Consider the following 21,253-nt stretch of genomic DNA (forward strand, 5'->3'; position numbering starts at 1 on the left):
GGCTTTAATTGAAGTTTTGCTGTACTAACGTTTTTACCACATGCCATCATGGGTAGTGGATTCCAAAATCTACCAGCCACTCAATAGATTGCCATTGTGTTTTTGGCTGCTGAGTGAAGCAAAGTGAAGCAAATCTAGCAGCTACTTGCATATTTTACCAATATAGCCTTTTTACAAACATTAAGTAAAAAAATATATCAAAAGAACTTAAATTTCCATTCTTGCACAAAATATATAAATTCAAGCACTTTCAACGACCCATGTCTACATATATTTTCAAAAACTTTCAAGGCCTTGGCTTTCAAGAATTTCACGGACCCACAGAAACCCTGGATAATGAAAAAAACAAACAAACAAAAAAAAAGCGTATGGTGGTGAGAAAGCTCCAGGAAGATCTTGCAAAACACAAAAGAAGTTGTACATCTTTGGAGAATACTTTTGCTTTCTCCTTGGAAAATTGAACTGGCAGTGACACTCTAAAGGCATGTTGGAACAATACAGTAAAATATACTGATCTGTTGTGTACTGACCCAGGGAAAAATATAGTGAGAAAATTTGTATTTACATAGGGCTTCATTGATTCCACAGAGAAAATATATTAGTTTTTAAACAGCATTTATTTAGCTTTCTCCATACAATACATTTAATGTACAACAGCACATACTGTATTCTGAAATAACTCTCAGTATAAAATAGGGCTTCTACAATCAAGGTACAGTCATAAAATGCTCTGAGGGACATGACGACGACGGCAACAGTAAAACACCTTCATATAAAGCGCAGGATATTGAGAGAAGTGATTGTATTTGCCAAGCTGCTGCTGTAGGAAGCAGAACTTCACACACCTCTCAGAGCATCCGACATCCTGCAAGAACCCGTTTTTTTTTTTTGTAATTTCTCTTGGTTCTGGTTTCACAACTGAGGAGATTCCAAACAATGATCAACGCATAAGAATATGATCTATTACAACTGCTGAAAATATAACTTTTGGTAATATGAGAGGATAAATCAGGCCTTGTTTGGATACTGAATATATATACCAAGGTCAAAGCATACACCGTATTATGACTGCTAATCAAGCCTATATCTTTACAATCATATATTGAACTGTTGGTTTGTGACTGTAGCTGTAAAGACTGGATTGTTTCTGAGTGTTTTCTGGACATCAAACACTTAAACACAGCAAAAGTATACTGTACTATCACTGAAGCCACAAGAAAACCAGCTTATTTCAAACATGGTAAACATCAGCCAATTATAGATCGTTTTTAAGAGGATTTTTAATCATCTGCAGATGTGTATCAGAGCGTGTGTGGGCCTATAATAGTGTCTATAAATGTGTCTTTAAATAGAATACACATGACATTGACCAGCTTTCGTGTTAGTTTGCTATTACGTAGTGCTTCAGGTGTTGAATATACATTATATAACATGTCCAATTGGTATGAGAGAAGGCCTAGGGATAAGGAAACGTAAAAAGATAGAGTCTGACTGAGAGGCCAAACAAACAACAGGAGAGAGAAAGGAGAGATTTGTCTCAAGTCTTGAGGTAAGCAATGTGTTTCAGTATAATGCCCTACAGACAATCATACAGTTACAATCATTAATTCTCTATATACAAACTTCCTGATTTACATACACTGTACTGCTCCTCAGTTTAAAATTTAATAGAACTAAATGTGAGATCATATCCGTGGTGCAATCGTTTTTTTTTTTTTAAAGAGTGAGGAGGGGACTCCACGAAGCCTGTTTCATGAGGTGGGCGCTAATGAACATTATGGCTATTGAAGATGGCCTGTTTCCTCTTGCATACGTCACGCATACTATCAAATATCTACAACAGTGCAAATTTTTCCTGTTCAGTCAAAAACACTCGCAAACAATTGGCTAAACTACATCAGCTCATTTTTGAAGTTATATGGTGGAGATGGCACAGTACAACCATCTGAGTACATGTTGACACAGAACATGTACGTGCCTGCGCGTTGAATGTATATATCAATTAGGCCTGCGTGTTTTAGGGGGGGGGTCACATCAACTCTGTTTACTGCGTTACATGAATGGAGGAAGTCTACTGTGGCACGGTGGCTCAAATGAAAGAAGAACAAAAAAAGGAAGCGAGGACAAACCAGCGCTCTACCCCACATGGCTCCACTGGATGTAGGCACCGTTTTTACTGTTACCTTCTTAGAAGACAAGGTTGAGCTCAATAACATGTCAAGCTTATCCCACATCTCTCCAAACATACGCTGCACCACCTAAATGTGTGTCTACTGAAGGAGGCTTGATGCAAATACGAAATAAATGTGCTATAGTAGTAACAGTTTGCGCACTCATTGACACTACGGACTGTAACTGAGACATGACATCAACAAGCTTTACGAAGAGGAGGAGGCTATAGGATGCTACAGTACTAGTGCTACCTGAACATGCTACAGATTGAGACTACAATGATGGGAGATGGTTTCACATTAGCACAAAGCAGGAACCAGCTTTGCTGAGGAGCTTTGCCCATCCTAGGCCACAGTGCTGCTGACTCCAGCTGTGTCCACAACCAACATCTGTTTTTTTTTTTTAAAAATGCTAACCAAAGAATGTGTTCTTTGTTTTAGGACAAATCTTGTCCACGGAAATGTTATGTACCATTTTTAAAATGATAAGTACCGTCATTGCAGCTTGATGGATCAAGTACTTAGTAAAGCTGGCTTATTGTGTGCAGAGGAAAGCACCCCATCTGTAGTCAGTTCCTGTCATACGACACGCACACGCGCGCACACACACACGCGCGCGCACACACACACACAAATGCATTCACTTGCACAAGCGCACAAACCCTGAAGTTAGGAACGATTTCTATCGTCACACAGCACTATCGTTTTGATTATCATTGAGTGAGAGCTGGGATTGCATACTGTACCATACATCTCCGAGGAGAGGCACCCTTCATCAATATCAGCTCATTCATTTTATTTCTCACACACACATACGCGCACACACACACTGGAATAAATTTTTAACTGGTCAAAAAAAATTACAATCACATGCTTTGTAACGGAATGTAGAGAAAGCTCATACCAGACCTTCCACTTCAGCTGGGACCAAGCCAAGCACACAGACTCTGTTAAGAAGTGTCTCCTTGGCTTTAACCGCGAAAACTTAAGAATTCAGATTTTGAGACGTTCTTGAAGGTGGAATTTAACAGTGTTAAAAATCCCTCTCGCGGCCACTCAGCTATCTGTTTACTGAAGGGATTTTATACATAACTGTGAAGTTATGACAGCTACCATTCAGAGAGGACTAAAAAAAGTTACCATTTTAATTAAAAATAAATTCCCCCATATTAAGTGGGAGCTCTGCACCTACCATGAGTACACCAACATCTGGCTATACCGCCACACATCTGGAAGTGTCCATTTTTGTACATCTTTCACATGACATATATTTAATTGACGCTCTGATAGAGAAAGCAAAGTGATCAGACCTTCAAAGCAAGCTGCATTCAAAGTCTACTGTGTGAGATATTTGAGAACAACATGTACCGGCAATTTCTGTTCCCCACTTAAAAAAAAAAAATTCTGTAATCTACCAAGGTTTTCTATCTGATGCTCTTCAGTCAAGCTGAGAGAAAACCTGCTTCTGTTTGCTCTGTCGCAGGGCTTGAAACTGGTTCATTTCTCTCTTATCACCATAAAGTTAACAGAGTGTTTAACAATATGCCTGACAATGCCGCCCTCAGCTTGTATCATGAGCTGTCAGCGTGCTCCCGTGATGGAGCCGTATCTCAGAGCGAGAGAGAATGTCAAACCTGTTAAGAAGCCGCTCCATCCCATGCTCCCCCCTCTGCAATGCTAATTTACCCTGACTGAGAGATCCTAGGGACACAATTGTGTACGTTTTGACCTTCTAGGCAGGTAGAGTTTTATCAATTTGGCTACTAAATCCACAAAAAAAGTGCACACACATTCACTTTGTTGTTTTTGTGACATCTTGTGTTTCTGGCCCGCATCAGCTCTTTATATTTGTCTGTTCTTTGTTTAAAAAAATAAATTAATCAATTAAAAAAAAAACAAATATAACTCTGAGAGACCTCCAAGTTTAATCTGATGAAAGTGCAGCACCCCAGCGTCAGTGGAAGGAGTGGAAGTGTTTGAATAGGTTCAGATAGCAGGTCCTAGATCAGGGACTGGTGGGGTTCTAGCTCTCTGAGAGTAAGCCACTCACACATACCGAGATAGATGTACTCACAAACAGGATTGCTAACACAGACAGACACACACACACACACACACACACACACACACACACACACACACACACACACACACACAGAGTCTAGCTTAGATGAGTCTGGCCTCTCCCTCCATATCTGGCGGTAGATCACACACTCCCGTGAAGTGCAACTCCTTTCCCTTGCTTCCCTGTCCCGTCCCAGCTCTGGCCCCCAGGCTAGGAGAGGGCTGTTGGGCCTGAGGGTCTGGCGACGTCCCACGGGGGATTCCACCTGCCCGCCTCTCTTTCAGGAAGACCTCTAGTCGGCGCAGCATCTGCTTGGGGTTCTTTTTGGCAAACAGCTCCACTTCTGAGGGGTTAGAAACAGAAACGGTGGGACTCATGCTGCGATGACAATCTGTGTTCAACTGTGCTTCTGAGTGTTGCATTCAATGCATAGACCCATGTTTCATGTTTTAAAGGAAGAGTTCGACATTTTTGAAAATACATGACAAGACTGATACCACGCATGAATCTGAAACATGGCATCCACCTTCTCATTTCACTCTCAGTTGGCAAACAGCAGGACAAAACATGCAGTTAAAAGAATACAACCAATATAACTTCAACAATTTAGCATTCCTCTAACATTCTTGGACTACTGATGTACAAAGTCTAAATCAATGCAGTAGAACCAGAGATATCATCTTTTCAATTTCACACATTCTTCTAGTTTGTCAAAACAATACCACATGTCATTGGGGATTCTGATGTATTATGCTAGTAGCCAGTGACTCATGTGGCCTCAATAATAGAATCCAGTAGTATCTGTAATACCTAGACCCAACCATTGCTGACTCAATCCCAATTTCCCAAGGAAATTTTATCTGATTTCAGGCAGCTCCCTCTGGAGCCAGGCTTTATACAACTGTTTTCTCATTTGCAGTGGTCCTCCCAAAGACCTGTCAACAGACTTTGATATGTAAAAGTGCTGGAGCCCCCTTTGCTGATGGATTATCATATATATATATAAAAAAAAAATGCAAACAACTCTAATACATGCAACATTGCCACCACAATACAAAGCATGTGCTACACAATGATAGATCTACAAATGAATGAACAAGGCTGATTTCAAAGTGCTTAGTAATAGTGGACTCCATCCGCCATTTTCTTTACCTTTCAGTACAAAGCCAGAGTCAACAATGGTCTTCTGTTGGGTCTTCCACAGTTGGTACAGGTGCAAATATGTGGCAACGTAGAACTCATTCAGCACACCAACCACTTGCTGACGACGATTGCACTCCCTGCCGTGAGCGAAGACAGAGCATTGGTGGAGAAATACAGTGTGACAAATAGACAGCAAGCCAAACACATACTCAAGAAGGTGCAGTAAAAGGAAAACTGAGGACCAGTGACTCACTTGGACAAGGCTTCCTCTCTGAGTACTTGCAGAGCAATGCGGGTCATGTTGATTGACATCACACTGAATGGAAAGTTCTAAAGCAGAGAAAATACACAAGGAAATTTTGGTCCACAAGGAGTGCTTACAGAGGCTACAGGAGCAAGGCCTGAAACAGGCTCGTCTTGTGGCTGACTTTATTGATCCCTGAGGGGAAATTCTCTTTTTCGTTCTAGTTCCCTCTGCGGGGAGGACAAAGGTCAGGGTCAGCTACAAAGTAGCACGCCTGGAGTGGGAGGTGTGACAGTGTCTCTGAAGGATTAGTGAAATCTGATTCCTGAATAAAACACATGCATACACACACTGTTTGACATGAGCAAATTGCCTTACAGGGGTGTCTTTTATGACCTGCTGATACCTGTGTAGGGTGTTGTGATAACTTGAAGATGTCTCTAGCCAACGGTAGAGTCTCTGGGTCCATCACAAAGTACAGCGTATGCATCAGTCCCAGAAAACCAGTGCCACGTAGGTCAGTGGCTGGGTCTGTACCTGCAGTGCAGCAAAAAAACAAACACAGAGACAACGAAACAATACATTGAGTCATGGTGTTTCCTTGTTTGGTGTAAATATTGTCAGTAATTTTGGATAAAGATCAGTATCTGAGGCAAAGGAGTGTACAGGTATCTTACCCTGAAAGCCGATGTTTTCCCAGTGAGCCCCATAGCGCGGACAGTCCAGCCTGCTGCCAATCAGCCGCTTATAAATGGTCTGAAGGACACGCATGTGGACTGTTTGGCCGTTGTCCACATGGCCTATAGAAAACACACACACACACACACACACAAATATGCAGTGAAAATCAGTGAGTGGTTTATTAGAAACATTCCAGAGTATACACATGGTGGGATGATTATACAAACAGGCCCAGCAAACACAAACTCACACTGTGCGATGGCAAAGACCAGATCCCTCTCCTCCAGAAGCTCCCTGTGCAGCCGTGGAGGTCCGAAGAGGAAGTGTGTGATCGCGGCCAGACCTGTTCTGCGAATGGTTGGCTGGATGTTCTTCTACAGATGAAGAAGGCAGAAATACAATACCACTTTAAAATTATAGTTAGAACTATCAACTAAATTATTAAACACATCCACAAGTAATCCACTTGATTCTAATTTGAATATTTTATCAGGCCTTTATTTCTTTATTTTCTTCCTCATTTCAAATTTCCTTTGTTTCACAAGTAAATGCTTCCAGCACCTCCCTTCCTATTCCTGGAACGCTTTTACTGTGAAGACATCAAACTCAAAGTGTGCATATAACCCAAAAATCTTTCACTGATATTTAGGCAAGGACTAGCCTTTATTTGTTCCAACAATCCACTCCTCCTGCTATCATTCCGAGAGTTGGCCATTATTGAAATGTCAGCTCTTATTTGAGAATTTTGGATATGCAATGTTCCTTACCAGCAAGTCCCCGAGGTCTGTGGTCTGGAAGTACTGCAAGGCTTCGTTGAAGGAGATGATCGGGGTCGGGTTTGAGTCCTCAGTGAGAGCTGGGGAATATTACAGACAAAGTTACTCTTTTAGAACAGCAACTTACAGACAAAACAGTTAAAGTCATTGTCATCTTATCTAGGGCTGCACAATATTAGGAATATATGAGATAACGTTGTTGAATATCATGATATTACTTAAAAAAAAAAAAACAGATATTGAAGTGTACTCAGTTCTGCCTTTCTGCTGCTTTCAGTGTACAGCTTTCCTTTATTGAACAAATTGAACTAAACACAAAAGACACAAAACAGTTTATTACTGGTACTCTCTAACTAACCAAAAAAGTGGCTGCAGTCTTTAGCTATGTGTTTATTGCACAAGTTGATATCGTGATGATGATGATGATGATGATGATACAAAAACGACATATTGCGCAGCCCTAAACTTGATGCAAACAGGTGAAACAGTCCCCCAATCCCAAATGGATCCAAGGGGAAGGGGAAGAAATGGAATTGTTCCAAGGTCTGTAAGGGCTTAGGGCTTGAGTCAACGAGTCTGTAAGGGATCCATTTGGGATTGGGGGAGTGAGATGCATCTGACCTGGTTGGACGCTCTCCAGAGCCTCCCACTCCTCCCTGGCCTTTTCCAACTCCACATTTTCCTCTGTAGGGATAATTTTAAAAATGTAGGTAAGAAAACAAACACCCAATTTTGTCACACACTCTCACACAAACAAACAAACAAACTTCACCAGAAGCACTGATTGGGAATGAATATCTACTCAGCCAATCGGCTATGGTGCACTGGCTGACACCCATCCAGTTCATCATCAGTCATAAATCCTTCCAGTCTTACAGACCTGCATCACTCAGAGTGCCACTGAGACCCTGTGCCTCCTCCAAGCAGCCAACCTGCACTCCTGAGGGAATTTTTATCTGCACCAGCTGCCTGGTATCTAGGATACACTGTCTCTCATTCCTGTGGGAAGACGATGTGAGACAAAAGAGAGGTTGTGTGAGAGTATGTGTGCGTTACCTGCAGGTTTAGGCTGGTCCCCTCCAGCTGCCAGGGTCTGCAGAAGACCATTCTGCTTCAGTGCTGAAATCTGGACAATCACCAAACAATGGATTACCTCATGTACCAGGAGGGACACGTTGGGTACAGTGAGATGCTAAGAATGAAACTGAATTACCGGCAGGGATCTGAGTGGTGCGCTGCCGTTGGTGTGGTCTTTGACATTATGACTAATTATCAGTCCGTTCATGACCTGAGAAGACAAAAGTTAGAATTTTCAATTTCTAAATACTTGCAAAGAAACTACGATGGATCAGTTAGAAGAGATTTGTACTCACAGGCTTATGGTTGGAGTGTCCATTGGTGATATCCTCTAATGGTTTACATTCACGGGACAAACCATTCAGGCCCTGACAGGGGAGCAGCAGCAACACAGAGCAGATGCTTCAGACATGTACACAATGTAAAAATAGTGCAGCTTTCACTGCTTTAAAGACATGCAAAATTCATCATAATTGTTTGCTCTATTATGTTCTCACTTTTGGTCATTCTGGCATCCCTGAAAACTAAAACTACGTGAAACATATTTAGTGCAGCACACCAAATAAATCTCAAAATGGCCTCAGAAGTAAAGCACGTGCTAACACTTCTGTTTTTTTTTTTTAGTATGCATTTTGTGTTGATGGATTTAGTGAGGGCAGATTTAGTAACTCAAGGGTGTACTTCCTCTGAGGAAAACTGTCCCTGCCCTGTTACATTGCATCCAGCCAGGCAGGGGATATACTTATCCAACTGTTTACAAAAGAAGCGATACACAAGGATAGAAGCCAGGGAGCAATAAGTAATGTTACGGCTGGAAAACCAAGCTGGGGATAAGGGAAATGCCCTGTCAGCTGAAGCCATAGCAACATGCCAAGCCAGCCAGACCGGAGATTACAGCTAAAGCAGAGGGACAACTGTTGACCTTAGGCCTTAAATTAAACATGTGTGACAGAACTTCTTAAACACATTAGCTCTTAATTGTTTATTATACAACAGTGTGGTACAAGAAAGGAAAATTTATCTCTGAGGGTGACTACATCAGTATGGCAACAGGTGCAAGACGGCACCGACTTCTATTCTGTTGATCAACACAGCAGGTGTTGCTGTCAAGCTTTCTGTTTTAATGGGGTTAAGTTGCTGTAAACCCAAACACTGGAATGAGATTAAACAGTCACAAACTTGAGGACCAAAGGTGAAATATTACCTCCGAGAGGGTTGTGACATCAGTGTCTTCTTCCATTGCATATGAGTGTGTTGGCTGGCGAGCGTGTTCCTGATCGTGGCCTCTAAAGGCTTCTGTAGTCATGGACTGAGATGGGCTGAGGAGCTGATGCAAGGACCACCATGATTTCCGTAGAGCACATTTGTAGTGACTGCAAATATCTACACTTTTCTCCTTTTCTCCTCATATACATAGAGAACTCAGCGTCCAAAGTCACCAGTATGATTTCCCAAAACTGTCACTGGCAGAGGAAATGCATACTGTGCACATCATATTTTCTTCTTCTGTGTAATAGCGATGATTGTGGGGTTCTGATGGCAGCCTGGTTTTATTAGCTACTCTAAAGTCTAACCTTGAGTGTGCACTCTGACAGGAATATGCAGGTATCAGTCCACAAGAGCTGACAGGAAGAAATGGCTATCCATCAGTGCAGAAGTTTCCTGGAAACCTGCCTCCTTTCTCTCCTCCACAGATCCGCTTGGCCAGTGGCTCCGCTCCTCAGCCCCATCAGACGTACGCAGAAGCTGGATAATGACATTGCTTTTCAGGGCTGGGCTTTCCACGTCCGAGACACTTCATTACTTTGGCACTCAAGACAAATCCAGTATGCACCTAGAGGTACCAGTACAGTTGTGCACTAACGCTGTGTTATGTCTTCAGCCTCACATGAAACTGCAGCACACGTCCAAAGTGAAAAGTGAAGGTGTCCAGTGAGATGTGGGTCATGGATAGAGTTGTTGTTTGGTCAGAGTCCTGAGGAGGGGCTGTCATATGTACATAATATCTGAAAACTAGAACAAAAAGAATGATTAAACTGCACAGAGTTAGTAAACATTTACCAGTGAGAAACACACTTACATGATAATAGTGCTGTTGAAAACATCAATTTATTGATACATATCGATACGAAGTGGTTTCAATACTCATTTTCTGCAGTACAGATACACAGGTACCTGCGTTTCTCTTGTTTACTACTCTCGACTACAAACATTCACCTGTTCTCTGATATTTATCAAACAAAAAGATGTTGTTGCCATGTCATGGCCTTGTAATATTTATCTTTTCATTTAAAAAATGTAATTGTAACATTAATACTGAATATCAACATTTTTTTAAGGTACTATCGAAGTTAGGAATTCCAGTGTCATGACAAGACTACATAATGGTGCATAAAAATGTGAAGCAAAATATAAGTTTAACCATGTCAAAACTGATTTAAAGAATACTTTTAAATATAAACTATTAACTATATTGCACTAAAAAGTTGTCCTTTGTATTATTGTCTATGTACGTTTTTTGCCAAAGCAATCTAAATTCAGTAGCGTAAAGTAAATTACTCAATTACTATACCTAAATACAAATTTGAGGAAGTTGCTCTTTAACTGAACCATGCTACTTTATACGTTTACAACAACAACACTGCAATTAGGGTTACAACAGTTTCAGATTTTCATGGAATGATAACCGTCTCAGAAAATATCGTGGTTTCACAGTATCAGGGTATGGCAGAATTATTATCATGTCAGAATGATCCTCAAAGGAATTAAAATAGAAATGTTATTTTTGGTTAAACAAACTTAAAACCATTTTTAATCGAAGTGTGTGAAAAAAAGTCTCACTTTTAAATAACTAAAATAAAGTTGACATTTTCTGTCTGTTTGTTTTGTCAATATCGTAGATAAGCAAATGTACACCTTGCGATAACCGTCAATTTTAATATCACGGTACGCCTTGAAACGGTACACTGTTGCAACTCTAACTGCAATTTACCCCATTTATTTGACAGCTGTAAAAGTTACTTTACGAGATAAGATTTTACGTAAATAACACCTCAGGAGTTCAACTACAAAGCTGTGATGCTGCTCCCCTATGAGCAAGAGTGCAGCCTCAGATCCTCGGGCAGGACTCTGCTGGCTGTTCCTCAATCCTGGCTCAAAACTAAAGGTGACTGGACTTTTGTGGTCAAGGCCCCCCCAGCTCTGCAACTCCCTGCCTGAGGGTGTGAGGCTTGCAGAATCACTGCCATCTTTTACATCACTTTAAAACATATCTGTTACTTTTAGCACACTGTTTATTTTATATATATCATATCTTATATGATTTGTTCATCTTATAACGTAATTTGGTATTGGATTATATTACTTTCGTATTATTCTAATCGATTACATTTGACTCATTTCATTTGTGCATCTTCAGGGCAGTTAGTTGTTAGCTTTGCTACTTCATTGGTGGTATTTACCTTTATTGTTGGGATTCCTGTTTCTTTGTTGCCTAAATTGCCTAATGTTATTTGCTGAAATCCAGCATTGTTTTACATCTGGGTTCAACCATGCAAAGCACTTTGTAACTTTGATTTAAAAAGCACTTTATTATTTTATTATCATCACGTAGCTTAATGTTATGTACTGGAGTAAAATACCCATGAAACAGTCAGGAAACAACTAAATGCTAATTACACATTACCCAACTAAATGGGCATTTAGTTTCTGCGTTGAGTACTTTTATTTTTGATGCTTTTGTAGTTTCTTTTGAGTGACACTTCAATGCATGACTTTTACTTGTAATATGGAATGGAGATTTTTTACTGTAAGTTACACTATTACTAACACTCCACTGCTGTCTAAATCACAGAAAGATTTTTTAAAAGCCTTAAATGTGTTACACAGGAGTGTCAAAGTCCAGCACCGCAGAGTACAAGCTCTGTGTCATGACAGAAATCACAGAAATGTACCGAATAAATCCAACTTTGTGAGATGACAGTCGCCTCCTGTACCATATCACCGCTCTGACAGCTTCATAGCGACCTAACGTCAGATAGCTAACATTATCTGTAGCAACCGACAAGCTAGCAATATGTCAGCTAGCAACCCCGCAGGCACAAAGACGCAGCTACAGCTCCTTGTCACACCGACAATGCACTATCCGCACACACTGCATGCAAGCCGGCCAAAATTAGCCGGAATTAGCTGTACAATTTATGCCATGAATATTAAGTGCAATTATGTAGTTGAGAGCAAGCTAACACAAGAAAAGCCAGCTGTCAGGCTAACTAACGGGCTAGCAGTAGCTCTATTGAACTGTAACGGGGATGGAGTCTGTGCCCAAATCCGACAGCAACATACGGATTAATCTGCTTTTGTCTATAACGTATATTAAAAACGCTACAAAACATTGCGTGCTGTGGGCTGTCCGACTATATAATGAGATATAAAGCATTAAGAAAGTACCTCAGTTTTTGACTATTTCTCCCTCCAATCTCAGCTTCCCTTCCCCCGTCCAGTGGCCACGGTAATTTCAAGTGCATCCTGGGAATTGTGGTTCCCCGTCGGGCTGTAACTTCATTACGTCATTGCTCTCTCTCTCACAGATATGGTAGGCTCAGAGAGCAGGGAGCCTGTGACCTCCTTTTCTGTCTGCACCTCCCTTCAGCACATACTCTTCTTTGCTTAAGATACAATGAAGAGTGTCATTATTTCTCTAAATCTAATTATGAATATATCAATTATTAAAGATTTTTTTTTAACTTAGGGACTGCTCTGTAGCTACTTCAAGGGTGGGGTGCCTGGTGGCTTTTTTTTTTTACACTCCCCAAAGCTACATTTATTTTTGCTTGAGCCTTCCTTTACTGGCAGAAAATGCATGACAACCCCCACCCCCACCCCCACCATACATTAATTAAGCTATTAGATTTTTTTAAACTTACTTAAGTTAAAAGTTGAAGATGAAATCTGAAGTTGAAAAAAAGCCTTGGTTTTTCACCCTTGTTGTGCATGCTGGGCAGTTAGTGTTGACAGTTTATTTCGGATGACGTAGAATAAAGTGGTTTTGATGAAATATTACTATGTTAAGCTCAGATTTGGTTCTTTTTTTTCCAGACAGAAGAGTTTGTCGCACATGATGTGTCCAAGGACCACTGGAAATTTAAAAATCCAACGATAATTTCTATTTTTACAATTTCTGGCTATGATGAATTATATAGTTAGTTCTGGCAATTTCTAAAGAAAAGATGTTATTATATATTTTTTTAATCAATGGTAAAGTAAATACCAAAACCAAACATTTAAATTTGTATGCCCCTCCCAAGACAAAGTGAATAAAGAAATAATGAAAAAATAAGTCCCTCTCCAGTGCTTAAAAAATTATTTGACATGCTCCCTCCTTTTTGCACCACCCCCTCCCTCCACATAAGTAATGAACAGTCCCTTAACCCCTCTGGAAAGCTTATAAAGTGCAAGGATTTGCCTACATTTCTCCCCAACAGAAAAAAGGCTGACGTTTAGAGTTATGTTTTAGTCAAGGACACATTGATGGAAACTGGATAAAATCATAACATTTAATCGAGGCTCAGACTGCCAGATAGCTTGTTTTGTCTTACTGTCCTTATTACATACGGAAGCACTGCACTGAATAATTTTCCCTTTCCTAAGTCAGAATTTCTCCTTTCCTCTCGATACACAAATACAAGAACAAGATCTCCAAGTGGCTGTGCAACTCTCCTCACATCTGCTTATGTTCAGATTTTAAGGGATTTCAAGCAGATGTCAATTATTACCCTCTGGAACATTCTTTCCAGAAAAAAATGTTTGTTTTGCATTGCACAAGGCAGCCCTTGGACCTATTCTGCTAAAGTTTGTTTTATTTAGAGGACAATGGAGTCAGGATCAACCAAACTGGGCATTTGTCTTGGGCCTAAATTCTCAGAAAGATTATGTAAGGAAGGGGAAAGCAGTCACCACAGCCCACAGGTTACAGCTCACTTCCTATTTCACCTCAGAAACTTTCCTCAGGCCTAACTGGTATGTCATGAATAAATAATTCTGTAGTAGTGCTCGTGAATATCTTGCAGCCAACTTCATCATGTGAGACAGAAGTGAGACCTTGACTCCTAAACCTAACTCATCCTGGCTACCCATGTAGCCTTAACTACATCCAAGAAAATGTGTTGTTACAAAACATTTTGGATCGACTCACAAAATAGGAAAAATGTTACACAACTGGCAATAATGGAGGACAGATTTCCTGTTTGGGATGAAACTCACTGTTACTCGATCTTGGGGAATGTGCTGCTGGCTCACGCTGAACTGCTCGCTGCTGGGCTCCTCACACATCTGAATGGCCAAACACCTGCTCGTTTTGGCAAACTGTCAGTCTGAAAATCCATCAAGGAACAGGAAGACATCTTTTTATGAACTACAGTTCTCATGGTTTAAAAAAGAGCCTTTGAATTCATCTTTCTCCTCCCTGTCAAAGTGGAATCTCCAAGATGAGTTTTAGGTTTTCCATCCAGTTTTCTGTATTGCTTTGTATTTTTTCCCCTGCAGTACAATAATTTGTGTTATTTTTTAAGTCTGTGTGACCAACTATGTGTGTGGACTATGTTTTTATTTGTTATCTTTGTAGTTAATCATGACGATTGCAATGTTTTATGAGCTTTTATTTGGGTTCTCATGCATGAGGACAGGACGGAGTAATCATTCTCAGAACTGCTTTCAAACAGTATAATAAAAGAATAAAAACATTAATACCAATGACATTGCAATCTTTTATTCACTTGGCAGTCACTGTAATGAAATGCATCTGCACAACATCAATAAATAAAACACAAAATAAAAGTGCAACTTCACAGCAGGGGGGGGGGGCAATAACTGGGGTGTTATCAGGAGGAAACTATGCGCAGTTTATAACATGTTTAACTGCTTACACTGACTCAAAGTGTCTGCCAAGGCAAAATTAAGTGATGTGGATGAATGTGTCAGAAACAATCAAGGCACACAGTGTGCAAGATGCAAAATCTCATGACAGGTTTTCTATTACCAGGGGCAAGAGAAACATGCATTTGCCAATTGAAACCAACATCTGTGCTCAGGTTTTCCTTAGATCTCAAACAAGTGTCATCTTGCTCTGATCTCCTTAATACACTCTGGATTTTCATACTGTTTCAGCAGGTATAAGCAGATTTGTAGCCTACGACTTTTTTTAATGAGCACAGGGTTGCTCCTCTGGTACTGTTGAGCGCACTGTGCCAAAGCTCAAGAGGCATCCTGTGTCAGCAGGTATGAGCCATCTCCATAGAAACATTATTAGCCATCCTTTGCCTGAGGTGGTTGGCAAAGTCCACCTGCGTCTGAGAGAGCACTTTGTTGATGATTGTTTTTGGGATCCATCCCTGCAGATGACAAAGACAAAGACAATGTTAAAATGGGATTGTTGTCTTTTATTTCATTTTGTTTTTTAAAGGGGACCTATTATGCTCAGTTTCAGATACTTATATAGTATACACTTTATTTTCATCATACTGTTTCTGCTGGAACACCTGGATTCACCCTCTGTCTGAAATGTTTTTTCTTTTAGTGCCTTTCTTTTTAAGCCCCGTCCTGATAAAAAGCCCAGTCTGCTCTGAGTGGTCTGAGATTCTGGGTATTCTGTGCACCGCCTTTGCATCTGGGTATGACTGTAACAGAGTATAGCAGCACTTTCTACCATGAAAAATGACAAATAGAAGCCTCTAAATCAAAATCTTCTCAACCAGACATGTCCCAGCAGGAACATGATCTGAAATCGGGGGGAAATTAACAACAATTGCAACTGAGATTACGTTTTCCAGACGTTAGCGTGGAGCTACATGTAGCAGTGTACTTGCAGCCAGAGAATGGCTGTTGCCTAACAGAGTATAGCGGCACTTTCTACTGTGAAAACTCTCCAATAAAAGCCTCTAAACCAAGATATTCAAAACCAGAAAAATCCTGAAATCAGGAAGAAATTAACAACATTGGCAACCAAGATTACATGTTTACTTCATGTTAGCATGTAGCTACATGTAGCAGTGTAGCCTACGTAATGGAAACACTTGCAGGAATGTGCCAAGCGCAGATGAACATATAAAGGAACTTGTCACGAGCTGATGTCAGCACATTTCTAAAGTGGAAAAAACATTGGAAACAGAGTAGGCTATTCACAATTGCTTACAGGGGTTTTTGAATGCATTTCAGTACAAATCACTGTGGTTAATGTGGGAAAGAAAATGCCAATATGGCAGTCATACCTTAAGATCTATACTTAGTAACCAGGTGAACTTGGTCTTATTAGGGTCTTCAGCACAGGGCTTCATCACTATACAGGTAGGCCCATTCTCCGCTCTGAAATAATGTAATGATCAATGTACAACGTCAGTTTCAACAGCATAAGGTACTCACATCCATCCATTACACTCAAGTAGTCTGATCTTTTTACTCCTTGCATGCATGTACACATCACGAAAGGTAAATTACTTTCAGTTAGGTGGGAACTCACCTCACCACACCCCTTTGCTCAGGCATTTTTGCATGCTGAGTGGACATTCCAGCCAAGAAGCATGTGGAGCCCCGGCGCTTGGCACAGCGGACACTAACGAAGTCCCTTGGTCCCACCACATTGCCGGGCGTCTCTGCAGATACCTCATGGGTAACCATTGTGTCCTGGCCGATCTTTTGAAGGATCTGTGGAATTCCATTGTGAAAATCGGTAAGTGCTCTTGGATAGATATGAGATTTATCTGGTTGTGATATGGGAAACTAAATTTTAAATAGCAGAATCTAAAGGGATCCCTGTTCATATGCCTCTTTCTTACCTTGACCTGTTTGACGTTAGGGTTCCACTCCCCCATTTGCTCCATATTTCCCACCAGCTCTTCATAAAGAGTGTCAGGATGTTGCTCTAGCATCACCTCCAGCTTGAACACCTTCCCGATGTCAGGTAACACCTTACTCAAGACTTTGTCTCCATTTGCCTAAGGAGGGGTGTAAACAGGCACTGAGAACCACATTTTTGATCACAAGGTGGCAGCCACTGCACCTTTTGATTTCATTAGTGAAGTGCTTTTCTTTTCTGTGTGTCTTGTCTCAATACTCACAGCTACAGTTTCAATGGTCCAGCCGTCCTGTTCACCGAGGATGTTGATGGCCTTCTGCAGTGCATTCTCACCTTGTTTCACGTAGGACATTTCTTCCTCGCTGTACCCCTGCTCCTCAATCCGAGAACCTAGAAAGTAAAGCGTGTCATTCAGCTTCCACTATTATTTTTCTGTATTTTTAAGATAAATATCTCACAAGGAAAACACTGAATTCAGTTTCAGCTAGTTTATTAATTAGCCTGATACTCTATGAGAGCATTATTTCTGTCTGTCTCAAATAATCACATGTGACAACTCACTAAGGAGGGAGCTTCGTCGGCGGACTTGGCTGATCCAGTTACTGGGGCCCGGACCTACCAGTCTGTTCAGCTCATGGTGAATGGCCACCAAGGCGTTCTTCCTCAGGCCTAGGAGACAAAAAAAATGTGTTGATCACACATGCAGTCAAAAGAAAAAATCACAAGACAGAAAATAACAGTAAACCTCTTTGCTTTTCCATTTCTCCATTGATTCATTTAGCCACTCCTAGACTCCATGCAGAACTCCGCTAAGAGAATATGCACTTTGAGCATAAAATGAAACAAAGAGAAAAGGCAAAAGTGCTGAATGTTCTCACTCACCTGTCATGTTCCTCATATGCCGATAGGAGATGCCAGCGCACAGTTTGAAGGTTGCAGGCAGCATTTTGTTACAGGAGTTTCTTGCACCTTTAAGAGAACTAGGAAACTTTAAGCAAGTAGATCACAAAGATTCAATATTTGGCTGAGCTGCAAAACTTCTTGAAAGAAGTAAACCAACAGCTGAGAGTTCTGTAGGGAAGACTTAGATTTCTAACTGAGGTTTGAAAGTGTCCGTATATATAAGAGCACTGCCCACAAGGCCGCTGGGCTATCATCACATAGATAAACACACACATCACCTCACTGTTCCAATGGCCATGTCGCCAAGGTTGCCTGGCGGACACGACGAGCATGTCTCAGCCTCTCACAAACATTGTGTCAGATAACGTCCAGTGCTGGGGGCCCACACACACACACACACACACACACACACACACACACACACACTCACTCACTCACAAACATTCCCATACCAGGGTGATAGACAGCCTCTCTTCAGTGATGCGAGTGCCTAAAAGAGAGGTCAGCGGGAGAGGCCCTGAGTGACTCATCCATTCTTTCATGATCCATTACAGCATGAACACTAACTGGAATTTCAGAGTAAAATAATTCTATTGACTTTGGCTTGTTACTTCCTCGTTATGATTAATATCTTACTACATGCTTTGTAAGTGTCAGTATCACTGAGTGAAAATGACCAGCCATTAACCCTAATGTTCTGTTTGGGGTCACTGAGATTTACACCCTCTTTAACTAGTGGCACCCCCATAAATTTTCATAGGGGTGGCCAGATGGGGCCACTGAAAATCTTGGGGTGGCACACCAAAACCAAAAGCCATAACTGAATATCAGGAATTAAATTATGCTTTTGAAGTATATAAGCTAGTTGAAAACTATGTCAATATGGAGAGTTAAGGAATCACATACTGACATACTTTGGTTTCTTATACTAAGTATCTGATGTGCATAGATTAATATCAGTACAGGTAACATTCTAAGTTCCACAGCAATCCTGTTTTAGTTATGTATATATAACTACATTACATCTGTTAGGTGATTTATTGTTCTTTAGCTAGGCTGATTGTCCTTTTCCTAAAAAGACAAATATACAAATTTAATTTGAAGGAGTTCTTGGATTGTAAGGAGCAAAACATTCACTGGGAACAGGCATACTTGAGTTCAAAAACACCACACAGAGGCCTCCAATTGTTTCCTGTTATTTTTATGAAATGGGGCAATGATTGTATCAGGGTGGCTGTGGCCTCCCCTGGCCATTCCTTCAGGGCATCACTGTTTTAACAACTCACAAAACATATTTTACACTGTTTTATCAACTTGATGTTCACTGATTTTTCTAAATTTTCTGAAAATTGCTTATAAACATGATTTAGTGCTTTTAGTCTATTTAAATTTCTGTTACTGGAGTTCAGTAGGTCTAACGTAAAGGTCATAAAGGTCTAACAGGGAGTCTGATTAACCCTAAACAAAAGTCACATCACTGTAGCACAAACTTACTGTGCATGTCTTTGTCAGTGAATCATTTTTTTGGAAAACAAAAGGAATATATATTTGTCCCGCATTGTACATATAACATATAAAACATAAAATATTTACATTTTTGTTGTATAAACGATGTAATTTTCATAATTTATCACCTACAGCAAATATGCGAGGCCAGCTTGTGTCAAAGAGAGTAGTAAACAAGTCAGCATTTTTTTAACATGTTTTGCTCAAGGACATTTTCACTGGAGACGTGACACTCCAACAAATTGAGCCTCTAATCTTTTAGTTAAGACGTGTCTCCTTAAACACAATTTTTCAGATATGTTTGTGTGTGTGCGCTTCATATATTGATAACTGCTTTGTTAAAAGGTACAGAAATACAGAAAACAGGGCATTGCAGCAAACAATCACGTGTAGTATGCTCAGTCTACCTACCCTGTAAAAGCAGAAGTTAAACAAAACTACTCAGTGAGGGATTAATATTGTTCAAAAGCAGCCCTGTCATTTGTTCCATAGTAGTTAGAGTTGTCAAACACATCACATTTCATAATAACAACATCCAAAAATCTGCCTCATTATTCTGCTTCGGCCTCTCTGTCAGTGAGATTGAATCACGCTCTGGAAGTTTTTCCAAAAGGCTCCCTTAATCATCCAATGGCGCACGGCTAATAACATGTTTTTATCAAGCTGCCCGTATGTTTTGACAACCTTGCTTACTCTGTCCAAGCACAATCCAAACTATCTAACAGCAATATTGCCCCAGCGAGCTGCACGTCAAACACCCACTCAGAGTCAACAGTGTGCATGACTACAGGAATGGAAACCTGTCAGGAGGGCGAGAGGCCATCTGATTAGTGGACAGAGGAAACAGGAACAGATTAATAAATCTTAAAAAAAAGACTGAAGTCACCTTAACCTGCAACCTCAGATCCCTCTGGTTGGATGGCAGATATTATCCATCAGCTGCTCTGGCCTTCTGCGAGGTGAGTTCTCTTGTTTAATATGGGAACATACAGGCCTAGTACTATCTGACCCATTACTCAGCCACCGTGGACAGATGAGACACCCATGTCTCCTATACTGTAAAGTTCAGTAAAGAGACTTAGGAGCCAAAGTGGGTCATACTCTTGTTTCTAATGGTTCCTTATTCGACAAGAGCTGCATTATGCTTTAATGAGCCTCAGTCCTGGGGCAAACTGCATTTCTCTAATGTGGATCCTGGACTCCTGAGGAACCTGGAGAAGGTTAAAGAGTCTTTCCTATAAAAAGTGCCTCTGAAAAGTAAGTGCCTTTCTGTAAGCACTTAAGCTTCGGATGTGCAGACAATGGAATCATTACTAAAAATGATGATGTGTGTTACAGTCTCACCAGCCTAAGAGGTTTGCTGGATTTGATGTTGACATTGGTATGCAGTAGCTTTCTGAAATGTTCTTTTACTGCACTGTCACATGCATTGCAAAGGTTTGCTCAGTACTTAGTGCTTTGGGTAAAGATCTTTTTGTCCATAGCTTATTTGCAACTATCACCCTGTTTTGGCACACTGCAGACAGCAGTAGTCATTTATTCAGATTCCTTGAAGCAGACATCTTTGTGTAACCCCATGACTCCACCTGACTCGGGTATCACTTGCGACATGATGGACCAGACCCGCCATCACAGGGGTCAAAGGGTAAGAGGTGGGCATGCAAAGGTCTCTGCATCAATGGTGCTGCTAAAGTGGGTGTGATTGAAGGGCCTAGTTTGAAAACATTTCTCATAATTTGTGCCAGTGTCCATAATTCCTAATGGCTGGCCTGAGATAGACTTGCAAAGGGTCATGTCTCATATTTGTAACTTTATAGTGCCGACTGTGAGGAAGAACTG

The 21,253-nt window shown here is 40.8% G+C and overlaps 2 protein-coding genes across 2 annotated transcripts; both read right to left on the reverse strand.

Moving 5' to 3' along the window:
- Positions 1 to 598: 598 nt before the first annotated feature.
- On the reverse strand, positions 599 to 12,702 carry elmod3 (ELMO/CED-12 domain containing 3). Its single transcript, XM_050051316.1, has 13 exons — positions 12,607 to 12,702; positions 9,362 to 10,170; positions 8,454 to 8,525; positions 8,294 to 8,368; positions 8,137 to 8,206; positions 7,702 to 7,764; positions 7,072 to 7,160; positions 6,555 to 6,678; positions 6,301 to 6,423; positions 6,030 to 6,160; positions 5,633 to 5,709; positions 5,389 to 5,516; positions 599 to 4,579 (listed from the first exon to the last, which is right to left on the reverse strand). The coding sequence occupies exons 2-13, from the start codon at positions 9,461 to 9,463 to the stop codon at positions 4,338 to 4,340; spliced, it is 1,296 nt and encodes a 431-aa protein (XP_049907273.1). The 5' UTR covers positions 9,464 to 10,170; positions 12,607 to 12,702; the 3' UTR covers positions 599 to 4,337.
- A 2,223-nt stretch (positions 12,703 to 14,925) lies between these two features.
- On the reverse strand, positions 14,926 to 18,079 carry star (steroidogenic acute regulatory protein). The gene is made up of 7 exons (XM_050051116.1): positions 17,888 to 18,079; positions 17,567 to 17,674; positions 17,268 to 17,395; positions 16,986 to 17,144; positions 16,670 to 16,854; positions 16,422 to 16,515; positions 14,926 to 15,545 (listed from the first exon to the last, which is right to left on the reverse strand). The coding sequence occupies exons 1-7, from the start codon at positions 17,949 to 17,951 to the stop codon at positions 15,426 to 15,428; spliced, it is 858 nt and encodes a 285-aa protein (XP_049907073.1). The 5' UTR covers positions 17,952 to 18,079; the 3' UTR covers positions 14,926 to 15,425.
- Between the last annotated feature and the right edge of the window lie 3,174 nt (positions 18,080 to 21,253).

The sequence above is a fragment of the Epinephelus moara genome, chromosome 8, assembly GCF_006386435.1.
Source record: "Epinephelus moara isolate mb chromosome 8, YSFRI_EMoa_1.0, whole genome shotgun sequence".
In the NCBI taxonomy this organism is placed as follows: Eukaryota; Metazoa; Chordata; class Actinopteri; order Perciformes; family Serranidae; genus Epinephelus; species Epinephelus moara.